The 17,618-nt window shown below is 37.0% G+C and overlaps 1 protein-coding gene and 1 pseudogene across 14 annotated transcripts in view; one reads left to right on the top strand and one right to left on the bottom strand.

Moving 5' to 3' along the window:
- The window catches only part of MYCBP2 (MYC binding protein 2), a 272,533-nt gene that overhangs the window by 166,540 nt on the left and 88,375 nt on the right, over positions 1-17,618 (bottom strand). For 13 of the 14 annotated variants that reach the window (XM_057532563.1, XM_057532564.1, XM_057532570.1 and 10 more), the window contains 3 exons: positions 10,465-10,572; positions 4,141-4,260; positions 2,491-2,572 (listed from right to left, as the gene is read on the bottom strand). In XM_057532563.1, coding sequence (XP_057388546.1) covers positions 2,491-2,572; positions 4,141-4,260; positions 10,465-10,572 — 310 coding nt within the window. The remainder of the gene's footprint in view (positions 1-2,490; positions 2,573-4,140; positions 4,261-10,464; positions 10,573-17,618) is intronic. The other variant, XM_057532571.1, reaches the window with a different exon arrangement.
- Positions 13,424-13,794, top strand: LOC103005010 (chromosome transmission fidelity protein 8 homolog; annotated as a pseudogene).

Raw genomic sequence — 17,618 nt, 5'->3', positions numbered from 1 at the left:
TGATGATGACGATAATAATAAATTCTTTTCTGTGTCATGAGTCTTCCGTGAGAAACAGAACAAAAAGTTTCCAAATTCTTCTCCATGCATATTACAAGCCCTGTCTCAGTCTCTGCATAGGAGTGATGTTGTTCAATTGCGACGCAAAGTACCTGCTGCCTTCTAATACCTGTGACAGTAATTGCTCAACCCTGCAAAGCCACTGATATTCTGAAATTTCCAATGTCCGATATATAAACGCCATACCTGGTGACATTTGATACAGTAATCTGTCAAAGACCTTTTGCTCTCTTTCCAAGCACAATATTTGTCCTTAAGATTGTGATAGTTTTATAAACGTCTTAACAAGTGTCAAACGTATGTTGCACTTGTGTTTTTGCTGAGAAGTTCAACTCGATGGTATCTCAAATCATCTCTTTTCATCAGTAACAACGGTCAGCGAAGTAACTAAGGACATTCCTTTCATCCTCATTTTCTGTGCACTGCAAATGGACCTGACCCTGCCTTTTAGGGATGGATGGCGTTTCTTAATCCCGGATGCACAGTAGACTGTGGAGAGCTTTTAGGAAAGAACTGATGCTGGCATCCTATCCAACCCTTGCTGCATCCATCTCCCATGCCCAACGCCCATCTCCCAACACACACCTCGTAAAAAGTCTAGATTTAGGGTCCAGGCATGGCATTTTTGAAGTTCCCCAAGTAATTCTACTGTGCAGGCAGGATTAAGAATCACTGGTCTTTACCATGTAAATGGCATCATCCCTGCCACAGTAATGAAGTGATTTCAGAATAAAGTGAAAATTATGGATTTTACTTAATGACTGGAGTGATTCACTGTATGTGAATGAGAAACCATATAGCTCCAGCTGCTTCTGGCAGGTATCTTGTGACTATAGGAAGAATCAGGCAAGAGTCGAGAGACAAAAAGAAAGGAGGTTCAGCGGCAAACTGAATTGGTGAGTCAGGTCTAGCCTGAAGCTGCCCTATATTATCCCCAGACTTATAAATAAACCTGGTTTCAGTGGTGGGACAGCCACGCACGTGGACCACTCAGATCTTGAAGACCACCTGCTGCAGGGAACATAAATGACTGACAGCCTCAGATGCTGTTCCTTTGGGTCCACGAGGCCATTCTTCCCCTGGGAAGCTACCAGCCTGTGACTGAGCACTGTGAAGGTATGCATGCTGGCCCATCCTGCCCACTTTGGGACTCTTCCAAAGGCAGCCTTGGCTTGAGGACACCCCACTGGCCTGGCTAAAACCCAATCAGAACTGCACGGTAACCTAACTCTTCCTACGCCATTCTTCTTCCTTCTTTCCCTTCACAGGGGTCAGATCTACATCGGGCCTATTCCTGCTCTTTTCCCTTTTATCTTTCACAGCAGTTTTCTACCAATAAACCCTTTGCACATCTAATCCTATCTTCGCATCTTCTTCCTGGAAGACCTGAGCTAACAAAGATGGATTTTCTATACTTTCGACCAAAAGCACTCTCACTGTATTAAGCAGAAATGGAATCAGCTGCTGTAATGAAAGCAAAGTGACAGGGAATTAAACAAGACAGAAGTTTACTACTCTTTCAGGTAAGCACCCGATTATAAGGAGCTGATGTGGCAGTTCCATGGTGTCGGGGACCCAGACTATTCCTATCTTGTGGCTCTGCCATTCTCAATACATAGTTTCCAACTTATGATCGCTATGATGACTTTTCCAGCTCCTGCCGTCAGGCGTGGACTCCAGGCAGCAAGCTGGGAGGGAAGAGGGAGAAATGGAAGGGTGTCCCCCTTCCCTTTAACAGCATGATCCCAAAGCTGCACATATCACTTTAGTTTACTCGGCCATATCTTGCTGCAATGGAGGTGGGAAAATGAAGTCTTTAGCTTCATGGTCTTGTCACCAACTAAAACTCTATTACCAAATGAAGCAGGGAAGAATGGATATTAAAAAATGTCTAGTAGTCTCTACCACAATTAGTTCTTCACTATGCTGGATAAGTCAAAACAGTTTCTCTGAGTGACCATTAGATTTTGTTTGAAAATTATGGAGAAGCTTCAATGACTTCATGTTAATATTAGACCAAAATTTAAAAACGATAACATCAAGGAGTATGAATAAATCTATTGCTGATTTGTTAAAATGCCATTTGGGGATAGTCACTGTCTTATCCATTGCCATGAACAGCCTTTAAAAAGATATTAATTCTTAAGAATGCAGTAAGATTTCGTGATAATCATAATCACTCTCACATCTTAAACGTATAAAATGTAAATCAATTTTTCTCCCGAAACTACAAAATCATCTATCCCCACAAAAGCACTCAACCACAAAATCAAGAACAAACAATAATTTATGGGCCACAGTTTGCAAAACAGTGGTATAAATACTTTTTCAAGTGTAGAAATATATGTTTAGAAAGAAAAAAGGAAAGAAAGAAAGGAAGAAAGAGAAAAAAAAAACCACTCAGCATCTTCACACAAAAAGTTAAAGTACCTGGAATTGACATCCCCGTGTCCGAGCTGCCCGTGCTGCCCATACCCAAATGTGTAGACGTCGCCGTTCTCCATTAAAACCACTGAAACCAAAGTCCAGAGCTTTATGTTTTCATTGTATGCATTTCATATTTCTATCACAACTATACTGAAGGCAGTGCAATTTTCACTATTTAAAATTTGTAGAGCCATTAAAACTAGGCAATTGAAGCATCGACAAATTTATATTTAATGAGAAATAAATATAATTTCAGTTCTGTAAAATATTTTTGTAGGTTATAAAAATGTATGTTTTCATAATATACACTTTAAAATTCTTATAAATGCCATTTAATAACAATATTTAATAAAACATTGGTTTGGGTCAGCTGTAAAGTCTTTTTATAATGAGTAACTACATAGAAAATGTTCTCTCACATCTAGGATAATTATATAGGTAGATGGGTTTGAGCTCTGCACAGTTACGTACAACATCAATATGTCTGTCAGAACTTTAGTATTTGTCAATGTCTTATCAAATAAGGAAATATATTGAGTATCAAAAGAAAGAATGTGACATTTTTTATGTTTAGGTTGAAGAGTACAACCTAAGCTATATAATCCAAATGTCAATTATTTACCAGGGATTGAAATTTCTACTTTTTAAAAAAATATAGAAATTTGTTGATGCACATCTCTCACTGAACAGTAACAAAGTTTGTGACCAGATTATAAAAATCACAGAACTGTAGAGTTCAAAGGGATTTCAGGGATTATTTTATCTTCAGGAATTTCATGAATTGAATTATAAAATAAGTCCATCAGAAGACAGATTAGAAGTCAGATCTCTACATGTACCACAATGTTCATTGCAGCACTATTTACAATAGCCAGGACATGGAAGCAACCTAAGTGTCCATCGACAGATGAACGGATAAAGAAGATGTGGCACATATATACAATGGAATATTACTCAGCCATAAAAAGAAATGAAATTGAACTATTTGTAGTGAGGTGGATGGACCTAGAGTCTGTCATACAGAGTGAAGTCAGAAAGAGAAAAACAAATACTGTATGCTAACACATATATATATAGAATCTAAAAAAAAAAAAGAATCGTTCTGATGAACCTAGGGGCAGGACAGGAATAAAGCTGCAGATGTAGAGAATGGACTTGAGGACACAGGGAGGGGGAAGGGTAAGCTAGGACGAAGTGAGAGAGTAGCACTGACATATATACACTACCAAATGTAAAATAGATAGCTAGTGGGAAGCAGCCGCATAGCACAGGGAGATCAGCTCGGTGCTTTGTGATCACCTAGAAGGGTGGTACAGGGAGGGTGGAAGAGAGACACAAGAGGGAGGGGATATGGGGATAAATGTATACGTATAGCTGATTCACTTTGTTATATGGCAGAAACTAACATAACATTGTAAAGCTATTATACTCCAATAAAGATGTTAACAAAAAAAAAAGAAAGTCAGATCTCTAGACAATCATTTTATAGCTTAAAAGAGATTGTGTAATAAATATGCTTTCATAGACTTGAGAGATACTGTCACACTATAGCTTTTAAACACAGTTAACAGACTACATTTGTCAAAACTAAACAAATAGGTTATTCAGCACAATTGTAAAAATGCAGTTATACCCTAAAGTTCCAGCCGCTACCTGAATGGTGAAATCCACAGCTGACTTGTACTGCCCGGAGCTCACAGTCAAATCGCACAGAGCCTGGAGGATATGTTGTGATTTTGCTTGCATCCTTTTCTCCTCGTTCTCCACTTCCATCTGTAAGTGTTACAATTTGTAATTAAGCCATTATTCATCTTCAAAATAAAATTTAAAATCAGTTTACTATGGAAAAACAAGAGAAAATGTTAAAAGGAACAAGCAAGAAGAATCTGTAGCTGTTAGAAGTGATAGATCAAGACTCTACCTGCAAAGAAGCAATTTTGAAAAGATATACTATATACTTCTGTTTGTAAATATCACTAAATCAGTAAAAACACAGATAAGGTCTGGTTACAGATAAAGCCTATTAATCTAATCAGTTATGTAATGTAAATGGGTCATTAAGTTATAGAAATAACAAAAATCTAAATACAATAGTTTATATGGGAAAATTTAGTTTACATAAAAATAACTGCATGCAAAGTCATTTAATTGTTTTAAACTTAGTGATATTGTTAGTGCTAGCCATTTAAAAAAAATTTCTAGCTGACTCGCAAATGACTTAGATTTCCCAGACACATCTAGAAAGGCTACTCTGTCCGCCAGTATTGCTAAACTCAACTGAACTTTAAAAAATTTATAAAGACCAAATAGCTTTATCCACTGTATTGCAGTTCAATGGTTTCCTGTCGTTCATTTTGTCTGTCCCACCTTGACCCTCAGCCAGTCAGCTCTGCGGTCTTCTTCAGGCCCCCAAACACAACTCTGAACCAAACCCTCTGCTTTTATTCCTTCTTTCCTCCTCCCTTCTTTTTATAATTTCCTACCATAAGCTTGCTTTAAGGTCCTCCCTCCAACCCTAGTTTCTACATTTGACTTTGAATATTCTGGCATTTTAACCATAAAATTTTAAAAACACATTCCACAATTTAACAACTTTACTTTGGAATGTGTAAATAAGAAAGGCAACTTACTTTTCCTAGTCTAATACTATACATCAACTAAAATACGACCTCTATGTCATCAAGATTCAAATTCCTTACACATGGAATAAATGTAAATCTGGATGGAATTTCAGGTCAACTAGTCTAAGCTAAGTGCTTTGTGATACAGTAAATCTAAACAAGTGTGTATAATATGCAGATACACATGTGGATCTACAGGCACACATTTTAAAATAATTCTGTATTTTCATTACCCATTTTAGAATACTAAGCAGAATAACATCAAATCATTTCATGTTCACATTATCCTTTCTTTTTCTATCTAATATTTCTAACCTTTACTACTATCCAGGTAAGACAAAATTGGCCTAAATTACGAGTTCCATTTCTATAACTAAATGACTCTAGCATTTCAAAAAGTTTTAAACTCTTTACAACATTAGGACAGTAAAACCTCACTAATTCATAATAACACAGAATGGGTTGGCCTATATAACTTACTGAAAAGGTCTTAATTATAGAATGTTTAAGTAAAAGTTCAGTTTTATTACCTTCAAGCAGAACAGATTATAGATTAAACTAAATGCTATTGATACAATAAATAAAATGTGGTTACCTACATTATAAATCAAAATAGGCCTATTTTACATAAAAATGTACCATAAACATAAAAGTCCTTTAACATACAAGAATTAATTGCTGGACCCAGAGGTTGAAGGCACGTTGAAGGAATCCTTCATTTCTTGAGCCCTTGGTTTGAAAAGCTAGTGATTTTAGACAGGTTTCCCCTTATAAGTATGACCCTGAAAATTCAGAGGAAGAAGTTATTTTGAATTTTTTACTCAAAAAAGATCACAAATACTGTATCTGAAGTACCATAAATTTTGAATTAGTGAGAGGTTTTACTATAAAAGGAAAAAGAATATGATTCTTCTTTTGCTAAATTATCTAATGTGGGTTTGTCAAATTAAATCTGCAAGAATGGATGGGCTAAAAAAAAAAAAAAAAATTACAACATTTAGTTTTACTCCATCCAAAATGCAATATACTCTTAGTTCAAAGACTCCTCATCTTGGAAATGGTTAAGTATAAACAAGGGCCTACCCATAAAGGAATAAGTATCTTCCAAACACTATTTAAATAAGATGACAGATATATAAAAATTTTACAGCTTTATCTCAATTGGTAAAAATATCTAATTATTAAAACCAAATCTGATTTAATAAAGAAAACAAATTGTGTTCATTTGATTGTGCCAGACCTAACTAAATTCAATGTTACACCTTAATTTCAGTTTATATAAATGTATTGATGCCTAGTTAAAGCTTTTACCTTTGAATCTGGCATTCTGCCCTCTCCCTCCAGTCAGAGATTAAATATAGATACAAAGCCCACAATAGAGACAAAGCATCAGGGAAGGAGGAAAAAAAAGCCTAGTAATTTACTGATTAAAATCATAGTGATTAAAAGAGTACTAGCTATTATTTAGAGGTAAAAAATAATACTAGAAACATTTTGTTCAAGTGCATCTAAACAAACCTTTATATAAAATAATTTTTCAATTATTACAGACGGTGAAAATATTGTTATTATAAGAAAAAAACAGGGATAAGGTTCTTGATCACTAGTAGCAGCAGTGACAGAATTTTTTAAATATACATCTGTATCTGGAATTTTATATCAGTTCAAAAAATTCAGTACAATTCTAATAATTTAGAAATTTACAAAAGTTTATCAAAGAAAAAAGATACCTAATAAATAGTCAAGAATCTAGTGTAAATTCAAGAACTAGCAAGCGAAATTCAGCAAGATAAATTCTCCCCAAGCTCATTACTCAGTAAAGTGTCAATGAGCAGCAATAAAATTAATCTCACATTTTTAGGAAAGTTAGGCTTAAATATTCTTATAATTGGCCATTTAGGTATATCTGTATTTTCCCTAATATGAGTATGTTCATACATGTATCATACGATACTGAAACTATGATAGCTATAAAGTTTTGACAGATATGTAACTACAGTATTGTATGTATATATACATTATTTATGCATATTTGTGTACACACACAGAGAAAAGAGGATTCAGTATCTAAAGGACTCTAACTTTTAATTTTTATTTAAATCTATACTTTTTGGGTAATCTTATAAGCATGCATATATCACTGAATGTATCACAAAACACAGTGAGTACTTTGAATGAAATCACTAAAATAAAACAGCAAAGCACTAGTAATTACAATTTGCTAAACACCTCTGTGCTAAACACTGAAAATTTAAATAGCACAGTGGATAGTGCTTTTGGGCACTGGAGCCTAAGAGACTTGGATTGGAATCCTGGCTCTACTATTTGCTAGTTTTACGATAACTGGACACTGGATCTTTTTGAGTTTTAGTTTTCCCATCTATAAGATAGGAATAATGGTACATTACCTCACAAGATATTTATGAGAAATAAGTGCAATAATGTATGAAAAGTGTTCAGTCAATATTATTGTTGCTCTCCTTAACCAATACAATAATCCGATGATAAGGGTATTGTTATTCCATTTTGCAGTTGGGAAAATCAAGGCTTTAGAGGGGTTAAGTAGCCAGCCCAAAGTAATAAATGGTAGAGCAGTTTTAGAAATTGATCAAAAATAAGGCTCACACATTTTACCACCACCAAATGGCTGACATCTTAAATCTTTTGTAAAAATAAATTAATTACACATTTAACAAATCTCAAATTTTGTACCTTTAAGATAATTCTAAAAGAGGATGCAAGGAATTCAAAGAATTCAAGCTAGTATTCATGGAGAATTTTTATTTGCAAAGTACATACATATACACACACACACACACATATCTTAATTTAATCTTCATATCAACATCTTCAGTTAGGAATTATCATTCTTATTTTTAAAAGAAGGAAACTGAAACCAAAGAGATTAAGAAATTTATGAACGGCCACACAGTTCTAGTAAATGAAAAACAGGATTAAAACTGAGGCCTAATTACAAAGGCTGTATTTCCATTACACCACACTGTTTCTTTACAGAAAACAGGTGTAAAATACACACAGATGTTTTTGAGTGCGCCTTCAGATTTTCATATCAGTCACTTCAAGACTATCTCCAGAATAATTCTAATGTTCCTAACTAGGAGTAGTACATTAAAATCTTTTTTTTCTATGTAAGGCACTGAATAGTTGAAACAAATGTTAATTCAGATAACTGTTTAAAATATAGTCTACAGTTACATTCTTTAAATTCTGTATGTTATATGGATTATATGTTATACATAACTGATTCCGTCTTACACACTATTTTGCCTCTGGTCAAAATTTGCCTGTATAGGATAGATTCTGTGACCTTCTCTGAATTCTTTCCAATCAGCCAGAAGCTCTCCAACTTTCCATCTTAGAACTCACTCCTGTTAACAATAAATCCACAGTTCTTACCCTCCACACACCTCTACAAAAAAGTCATAGTCTAGAAAATTTAAATCATTATTATCCTACAATGGTGTACCACCAACATAATTAAATGTAAGATAGAACACAGCAATTAATACAGTGAATTTGTCAGTGCAAGATAAACACGGTAATACAAAAGAGAAAAAAATGTACGTAGGAAAAATAATTTATTAAAAGACTATGTCTATATGCAGCAGGAGTAAAAGCAGCGACTGGCAAGGGGATTAAACGACAGGAACAGCGAATGCAAAGGGAGTAACGGAAAGCGAATCTGTGGATGTACAGTGAGTGTTAATACTCTCTAGATAAAATGGGACACCATCTGATAAAGTAATACTTACACTTTAAATTCATTTTGGTGGTAAAGAGATGAAACTATTCCACTCTATAAAACCATACAATCTGATGATTAAAAATAAAATGGCCTTATACTGTAATACTACAAAGTAAGTCCTTCCAAAGAGGTTACCCTGTGGCAGACAAGATGGAAGTAAGGCTTGCTATCGTTGAGTAATTTCTATAGCTAATCAGTGTGACATTGTAAAAAGTCTATTTTAAATTTGTAACCTTGGTTTTCTTTAGCATTTCATTTTAAAATTCTGGAAAAAAACAAAGATGACTGTCTATATGATACTAACATGGAGCTGAAAAAGTTTTAAAACTGTTTATTGAAATGTGAATAGTTAACCTCCGGTGAAGTACTGGAAGAAGTCCACTTTCATATAATTGGCAAGAAAAAGACACTTGATAAAATCTGTCCTAATACTGGCAGAGTAGAAAATGTGAGATCAGAGATTCTAGCAATAACCAAAATAATTTACGTAGCACACCCCAAATATTATTCCTTAGATTTAAATATTAATGGCATTGTTAGAGCACCCAGTAAATAAAGCAATCACAAATTTTACTACGGTTAATCACATTAGACTTAAAATACTCTCAATTTTTATTTCTGCAGAATATAACTTGAGTAGTGCTCTATTTGTGTTTTTACTAAAAACAGGGGTTTTTGTCTGTTTTGTTTTGCATTTTTGCTTTGAGTGACAAACTGATAGATTGAAACAGGCAAAGAAAAATAAAGTTGATTATAATATATGGCATATGAAAGTTTAAAAATAAAATTAGTCTATAACAGTTTTGCAGCCCCCAAAAAAGACAAAACATTAGTTAGATTAATTTGCATGGAATATGTGTTTTTAAAATCTTCTATTTTGCAGGGTTTATTTCAGGCATTTAAGAAAACAGTAGGTTTAAGTTGTACTACTCAAAGAGTGCTTGGTTCCCATGCCAGGATTCAAGGCAGAATTTATACATAAATTTATAAGTTCTCTGCATTAAATTCTTTCCTGATCTTAGTTGACCCATAATCTGTGGTTTAAGGAAAAATAATCTTGTTTTAGGAATATATCAAATATCAAATAAATCATGTGTATTGTGAATATAAACTTTTATATTAAAACAATGGAAGCGCTGTAGCAGTCAACTCATTATTACTTTATACACTGAATTTAACAATTCTGTTAATTCTAAAGCAAATAAACAGAATTAAAAAAAGAGAAAAGGACTGCAAAATGCCAGATGGCAGTGATCTAAGAGCAGATAATAAAGTATATAAAATAGAGAGCAATAATTATTTTTTCTACCTTCCCTTAACTTTAGGAAATTTGAAAAGGAATGGAAAAGAAAAAGATATACTGTAAAATGTCTTCTTTTTATTAAAGTTAACCAAAAAAATACAATAAAATAAGATTGACAGTTACTGACAAACAGTACACTTTCAGCATGTTCTTTCTCCTCAGGCTATATAATAATGATAGAAGCAAAGTAGAAGAATTAGGTTTGTGCATTTTCCCAGAGACAAAATTCGAATAAGTGGAAGAAATTGGGAAAGTATCCCACCTAGTTGATAAGGAAGACCAAATACCTTTGTGCTTGTCCCGTTTATGCTTTAGCTGTGCTGGATGGGATCTGAGTCTGGCTAGAGCCTGTTCTCGATGGTTCATAAAAATAGGACCAGCAAATACAAGGGGGCCTGAGGAGAAACATTTTGTATGTGCATAGAAAAGCTCACAAAATGAAAACACTACAATGAACAAAACTAATTCAAACTAAAAAGCATGGAAATTAAAGTTTTGGACATGATACTTTTCTCCCAAATCCCCCCCCCATTAACCTCCCACTCCCAACCATAACCTATTCACCATTCTATACACAAGTTTTATTATCTTAAATATAGTTAATAAAGTAAACATTCTGATCTTTTAAACTTATAAAATTATTAGGTAGTTACTAATAGTCTCAAATAGATAATCAGAGAGTTCAAATAGAATAAATCAAATTATCTTACAAATCTTTTAATATCATATATATTCAAACTTGGTAAACCACACATTCATTAAAAACAAATATCTTTCCTTTTAAAATACCAAACACCAACAAAGTTTTAAATTAATGATTAAATTTTAACAAGGTCTTCAAGATTTAATATCCACATCAATCTTGATACAAAACCAAGATGTTACTGACAACTACATTCTGTCATAGAGGTAAGAAAACAAGGTGGTCAAAAACAAAACAAAAACAAAAAATTACTATGATCTGCGATATACATATTTATATACATACACATTTATATACATACATATACATACATACATACAACATACACACATATATACATGTATATGTATATATATAAAATCACTACTTTATAAAGACAGAATTGTATAAGCTGCATTTGATTTGATTTTCTAAAAAAGATAAATCTAACTTTATGATTTTAACCACATACACAAAATCAGACACAAGGATAAGCTGAATTTCATACTGATGATGAAGAGGGGACTCTAAACCCAGTAACATTTTTAGAACATTAACGGTTCTCTCATAAAACAATTTCTTTCTGAAGCTCCTCTATGTACATATACATATATACATAAATATACACTGACACAGATTACAGTCATTTCTACTTATACAGTATTTAAGAAAAAAATCTGTAGCCAAATTAATTTCAATAAAATTTAAAAACTGTTTTCCCCATTACTGTTTAGCTTGAAAAGAAAACTTTAAATTATACCTTAAAATTTTAGTTCTTTCCTTACAGAACAGAACCACAGCTTATCAAACCACAGCAAATATCAAAAATGCTTACAAATTTCAAAACACTAAATTTGACAGTTAAGAAGTTACCAGTATTTGAAAAGGAAATTGACAGTATATATGCACTGAACATTTTTAATTAAATTTCTGTGATTCTCTATAGATCTTCAAGTATAACTAATTTTTCTAACAATGCGACAAAATGAAACTACTGCTCTGTAATAAAATTTGACAAATGTCATATTAAATACCAAAGTACCCTGCATTAAACATTAAACAATGGGTAGAAAAAAATATATTTAAATTATGTCTCTAGATATAGAAAAAAACACAAGCAGCATCAATTCTATGAAAAACCAAGAATAACATATTCTATGATTACTACAGGTAGAAATATGCTAATTTAATGTTAATAGAAGAATTAAATATTATTTTCCAGTAATGCAGTATCAATCATTTTCAAACTAAGATTATATAAACTAAGCTTCATCTTTAAAATATAATAAAATGAGATACATTTCAAATATGAACACGTCATTTCTTCAACTTGCCCTATTTTTCAATTGATTTACTAAAGCAGATAATATAAATCATTCTAAAAAGTGTAAGACACTTTCCAACTATACCAAGAATTGTAAATATTAAAATAACAATAATATTAAGCTGTATTACCATTTTCTAATTTCTGTGGCCTGCCTGAGATACTATTTCTTTCCATAAAAATATTATACCCATAATATTCAGAGTTATTTAGCCTCTCATAAATTCAATCTTTTCAGAGTCCTTTCTATACATAAATACAGAAGGCCCACTGGCAATCATACATAGAAAGTACATCACTCGAGCTCAACTTAAGTTACCATTTATAATACCAAGTTACCAGGTTCTAAAATACTCTTGTATCCCATGGACTAAAATAATTTTTCTTACATAGTTAAGTCATTCATTTATTCACCAAACATTTTTGATTATCTTTAATGTAACAGATGCTAGGTATCATAGATATAATGACAAAGACACAGATCTCATTCAAATTCAGTCCACCAGGGAAGACAGAATAAAAACAAAGAATTGCAGTATGTTCTAATAAATGTTATAAAGTAAATCTGTACACATCATATCCTGCAGGATGAAAAGTGATCAAATCAACCTGAGTGAATCAAAGAGGTTTCAAAGAGGGACTTCCCTGGTGGTGCAGTGGTTAAGAATCCACCTACCAATGCAGGGGACACGGGTTCGAGCCCGGGTCCAGGAAGATCCCACATGCCGCGGAGCAACTAAGGCCGTGCGCCACAACTACTGAGCCTGTGCTCTGGAGCTTGCGAGCCACAACTGCTGAGCCCGCAGGCCAGAACTACTGAAGCCTGTGCACCTAGAGCCTGTGCTCCGCAACAAGAGAAGCCACCGCAATGAGAAGCCCGCACACCGCAACGAAGAGTAGCCCCCGCTCTCCACAACTAGCGAAAGCCTACGCACAGCAACGAAGACCCAACGCAGCCAAAAAAAAAAAGAAAAAAAGAGAGATTTCAAAAAATGAGAAAAAGTTTGCCAAGAGAGAAAGAAGAGAAGAGAGGGCATTCCAGGTAAAAGGAATAGGATTTATAAAAGCATGAAGACATAAACAACATTACTGTATGGTCATTAAAAACACACACGAGTGTTCGCGGCGGCGATGGCAACAGAGGCAGGAGGTTTGGTTGTCACCCGTTGGCTGCGCGGCGCTGCGCTCGGTGGCGGCCGTTGCAGCTTATTTTCAGTTGCTTTTTAAAGACAGAAAGCTCATGGTGCAGATGGTTATTTCCAGTGCTGTGGCTGGAGGCCTGGCAGAATGGGTGCTGATGGAGCTACAGGGGGAGATCGAGGCTCACTACAGCACTGGGTTAGCTGGAAACCTCCTGGGAGACCGGCACCACTGAGGGAATCCCTGTGCTGATCGTGGGGCATCATATCCTGTATGGGAAAACCATCCACCTGGAGAAACCCTTTGCCGTCCTTGTTAAACACACTCCGGGGGGGGGGGGGGGAGCAAGATTGTGATGGTCTTGGCTGCGAGAATGGCACCCCGTACCTGGTGACAACACTCATCAAAAACAAGATCCTTTTCAAAACTCGCCCCAAGCCCATTATCACCAATGTCCCCAAGAAAGTATGAAAGAACCCCAGATTTTCCTAGAGAGAGGCCAACTCCTTGGACTCATGCTCCGCTGCCACCTCAAGGACAGATGGATAGTTCCCTGGGACCACAAGGGGGTCCTGTTTTAAACACAGGCCACCCACTGGGTATGAACTCAGATCCCTTCCTTATGGCAACAGGCTCTCTTGGTGGAAATTTGGCCCCATTTCCAAGGAACCCATCTCCTTTTCCAACTTCATCAGGTTCACTGGCTTCAAATCCAGCACCTTTCCCTGCTGGTGCTCATGACCCAAGCATGGCTTCTTTTCCAAGAGGGATGAATCCCACTGGCACAGGTGCAGTTTCTTTCCCAAGGCCGGGTGGTCTCTTGGGCCCAAGCCCAGGGTCAGCTCTAAATCCTGGAGCAGGGACTCTTCCAGGCCCAGGGCCTCTGTCTAACCCAAGGTTAGGGAGTCTCCCAGGGCCAGGTCCTATGTCCAACCCAAAGCCAGGTGGTGTTCTGGGAACAGGTCCTGACCCCAGAAGTGGTGGCCCCATGGGCCCTGGATCTGGACCCAACCTGAGAACAGGTGTCCTGTTGACATCTGGGGATGGTCCTCCCAATCCTACACCTGTTGGCCTGGGCCCCGGACCAAGTCCCAATCTGAGATCAGGCTTTGTAGGTACAAACCCTGCCCCGAGGTCAGGTACGTTTCCAGGCCCTGGCCTTGTGCCTAATCCAAGGGCAGGTGGCCTGGGCCCAAGCCCTAATTTGGACACCAGAGCAGGTGGCCTCTTGGGCACAGGATCTGGTCTTAAGAATGGCTGGACCTCAAAGCCTACATCTTGCCCCCATTCTAAGAGCAGCTGGTCTTCTAGGAGCAAATTCAGCTGCTTTCTCACAGGCTTCTGGAAACGTGGGCACAAGCCCATCTTCCACGGCCAGCACACCTGGCCCCACAGGCCCAAACTCCGGTCCTGGCTCTCGGGGAACTGGCCTTCCAGGGCCAAATCCATCCCCCATGTCGAGGGCTCCTGGCCCCATTGGCCCTAATTCAGCTCATTTTTCAAGCCCGCTGGCCCCATGGGAGTAAAGGCTAATCCTTTTCCAAGAGGGACAGGTTCAGGGGGATTGAACCCAGCTGCTTTCTCTCAGTCTTCTAACACATTGGCTTTAAACTCAGTTAACTTCCAGGGGTCTGCTGGCCTCCAGGGCTCAAGTCCAGCAATTTTCCCAAGAGCCTCTGGGCCACTAGGCTCCAACCCAGCTACCTTCCCAAGGTCTACTGGCCCATTAGGCCCTGGTCAGGTTAATTCCCCCAGGTCAGCTCCCAAGGCTCTTCACCAGCAGGCCCTGTGGGTATCAACCCAGCTCCTTTCGCAAGGCCAGCTGGGACCCTGGGTCTAAGCCCAGCTTCCTTTCCAGGGATGAATGGCCCTGCAAGCAAGACCTTGGTCCCATTTCCTAGAGTGGGGAGCCTCCCTGGCACAAACCCAGCTGCTTTCCCCAGACCAGGGGCTCCAATGGCTGCAATGTACCCAAATGGAATGTTACCCCCTTAGACACCATTTTCTCTCCAGGACCACCTTGGTTTCCAGACACTGTGGTTCTGGGCAGGGGCTGTGTTTTGGGTGAAAGGGTAGATATGGAGCTACAGTCTGAAGTACATAGCTGGGGCTCAAGTTCAAATGAGCCTTTTTCCCCCCTCTGCGTCTTTCTTGACTGAAGGTGAAATGTTACCTGTGGGACATGGACTTTGGCAGGTGGGAATGATCCCGCCTTGCGAGAAGGAATCTCCAGCCTTCCAGAAGCCTGCTGTGCTTCTGTCCCACAGCTTTCTGCCCCTTGTTTCTTACTAGTTTCTTGAATTGTTCTTGTGGACTTTTCCTCAGGGATACATTGGCCTGCAGGTCCCAATTCATATGCGGTCCCCTGCTCACCACTGGGGAATCAGCTCACTGCTCTCTAGAAATGTCACGTTGGTGAGCGGACCACGCTTCAGCAGCACTGACCTGGCCACCTTCTACTGCCATACCTTCCCCTGGGGGCTGGAACACAGAACAGGGAAGTGCAACCACTTCAGAGAGCCACCAAATACAATTTCTGCTTGCCTGACTGGGCCTGCAGCTCCCTTCTCCTGGGACTTACTTAGAGGAAGCCAGGATCACGGCTCCACTGCTCATCCCACTCCCTCCCCACTGGTACTCCCAATCAAAGAACCTCAAAATTAAACTGACGTGGATGGGGTTAGGCGAACTGGGGTGGGGGTGGGGGGAATGAAGGGGAGAAATCACTGTGCTTCGTTCAGCCTGATGTGAAAGGATGGTTGGTGTTTTCCTGCAGTGTATCTTGTCTTACTGTTTCTTTAATAAATGGGATGAGAGGGGGAAAAAAACCACACAAACATAGCTGAAATGGATGGAATATAAGGTTATGAGGCAGAAGGTAGTGGGATATGAGTTTGGAGATGAACATACAAAAGAGATAATTAATGTCTTTTGATACCATTACACTTCATTGTAGAGGCGATGAGAAGTCCATGAAATGTTTTCAGTTAGTCAACAAGCACACATTAAGTACTGACCAATTTCAGGCACCATGCAAGGTTCTAGGAACACTTGGATAAACAAGACCCCATCTCTGATTCAAGAAGCTCACAGTCTAATGGTTGAGGGAAAGTTTACAGAAAACTCAAGAAGAAATTATGACGGTGTGCTATGACAAAATTAAGCACACTGGAGGGGCAGCTGGCAAAACCTGAGGGTGGGAAAGTACGGAGTTACTTTCAGAAAGTCAATGGTGATACATTTCAAGAACCTAAAAATTATTATTATCCTTTGGCCCAGTAATTATACATACAGAAACCTGTTCTAAGGAAAACTGAAATATTTTTTAAAAGATTTCAGCTCAAAGGCGTTATTATAACCTTATTAATGGTAATGAAAAATTAAAACAATCCAAAAAGAAGAACAGTTAATAAAAAAACTATGGTATATTTTCTCACTGGAATAATAATCAGCCATTAAAACAAGATTTATAAAGAAAAAGTACTTCTGTGCTATTTAAATTAGCAAGGACATAACATCGTTCACCAACGTTTTGCAAAAATTAAAAATAATAATAATACCTAATACAGGTGGTGCTACAGGAACACAACACTCTCATATGTTAGTCTTAGGAAGATAAATTCCTATGACATTTTTTTAAAAATTTGAAATATCTGTTAAAATTTAAAACATACACACACTCTGGCCCAAATATGCTATTTCTGGAAAGCTCTATTATATAAATAAAAATTCCACTGCATATGGCTACAAGTTTAAGAATATATTATTATAGCAAAATCCACAAAACCCTGAAAATAACCTTAATGACCATCAACAAAATAATGGCTGAAAAAACTGTGGTACAGACATATTATGAAATGTTATGCAGCTATTAAATAGAATGTGATAGATCCATATTCACTAGTATGTGTTCATGTTGTACTGTAAAATGGGAAAAAGGTGTTGCAAACAACTGTATATTTAATACAATATCCCTTCTGTAAATAAACATTTGCCTACACGCTCACATACATATAGATATCTGCACATGATTATATTTTAATGGAGTAACATACAGAAATATACCTATTAGACTAAACCTCATTTGCTTGGTAAAAGAGAATGGGAAGGCAAGGAAAAAACTGCTAGAAAATTTTTTAAAATGTACATACTATCACATTAAGCAAATATATAAAATATAAGATTCAGTCAGTGAGGGACTTCCTGGTGGCGCAGTGGTTAAGAATCCGCCTGCCAATGCAGAGGACACGGGTTTGAGCCCTGGTCCAGGAAGATCCCACATGCCACGGAGCAAC

Source organism: Balaenoptera acutorostrata, chromosome 18, assembly GCF_949987535.1.
Source record: "Balaenoptera acutorostrata chromosome 18, mBalAcu1.1, whole genome shotgun sequence".
In the NCBI taxonomy this organism is placed as follows: Eukaryota; Metazoa; Chordata; class Mammalia; order Artiodactyla; family Balaenopteridae; genus Balaenoptera; species Balaenoptera acutorostrata.
Note: the sequence above shows the minus strand (reverse complement) of the source record. Positions and strands in the feature narration are given on the sequence as shown.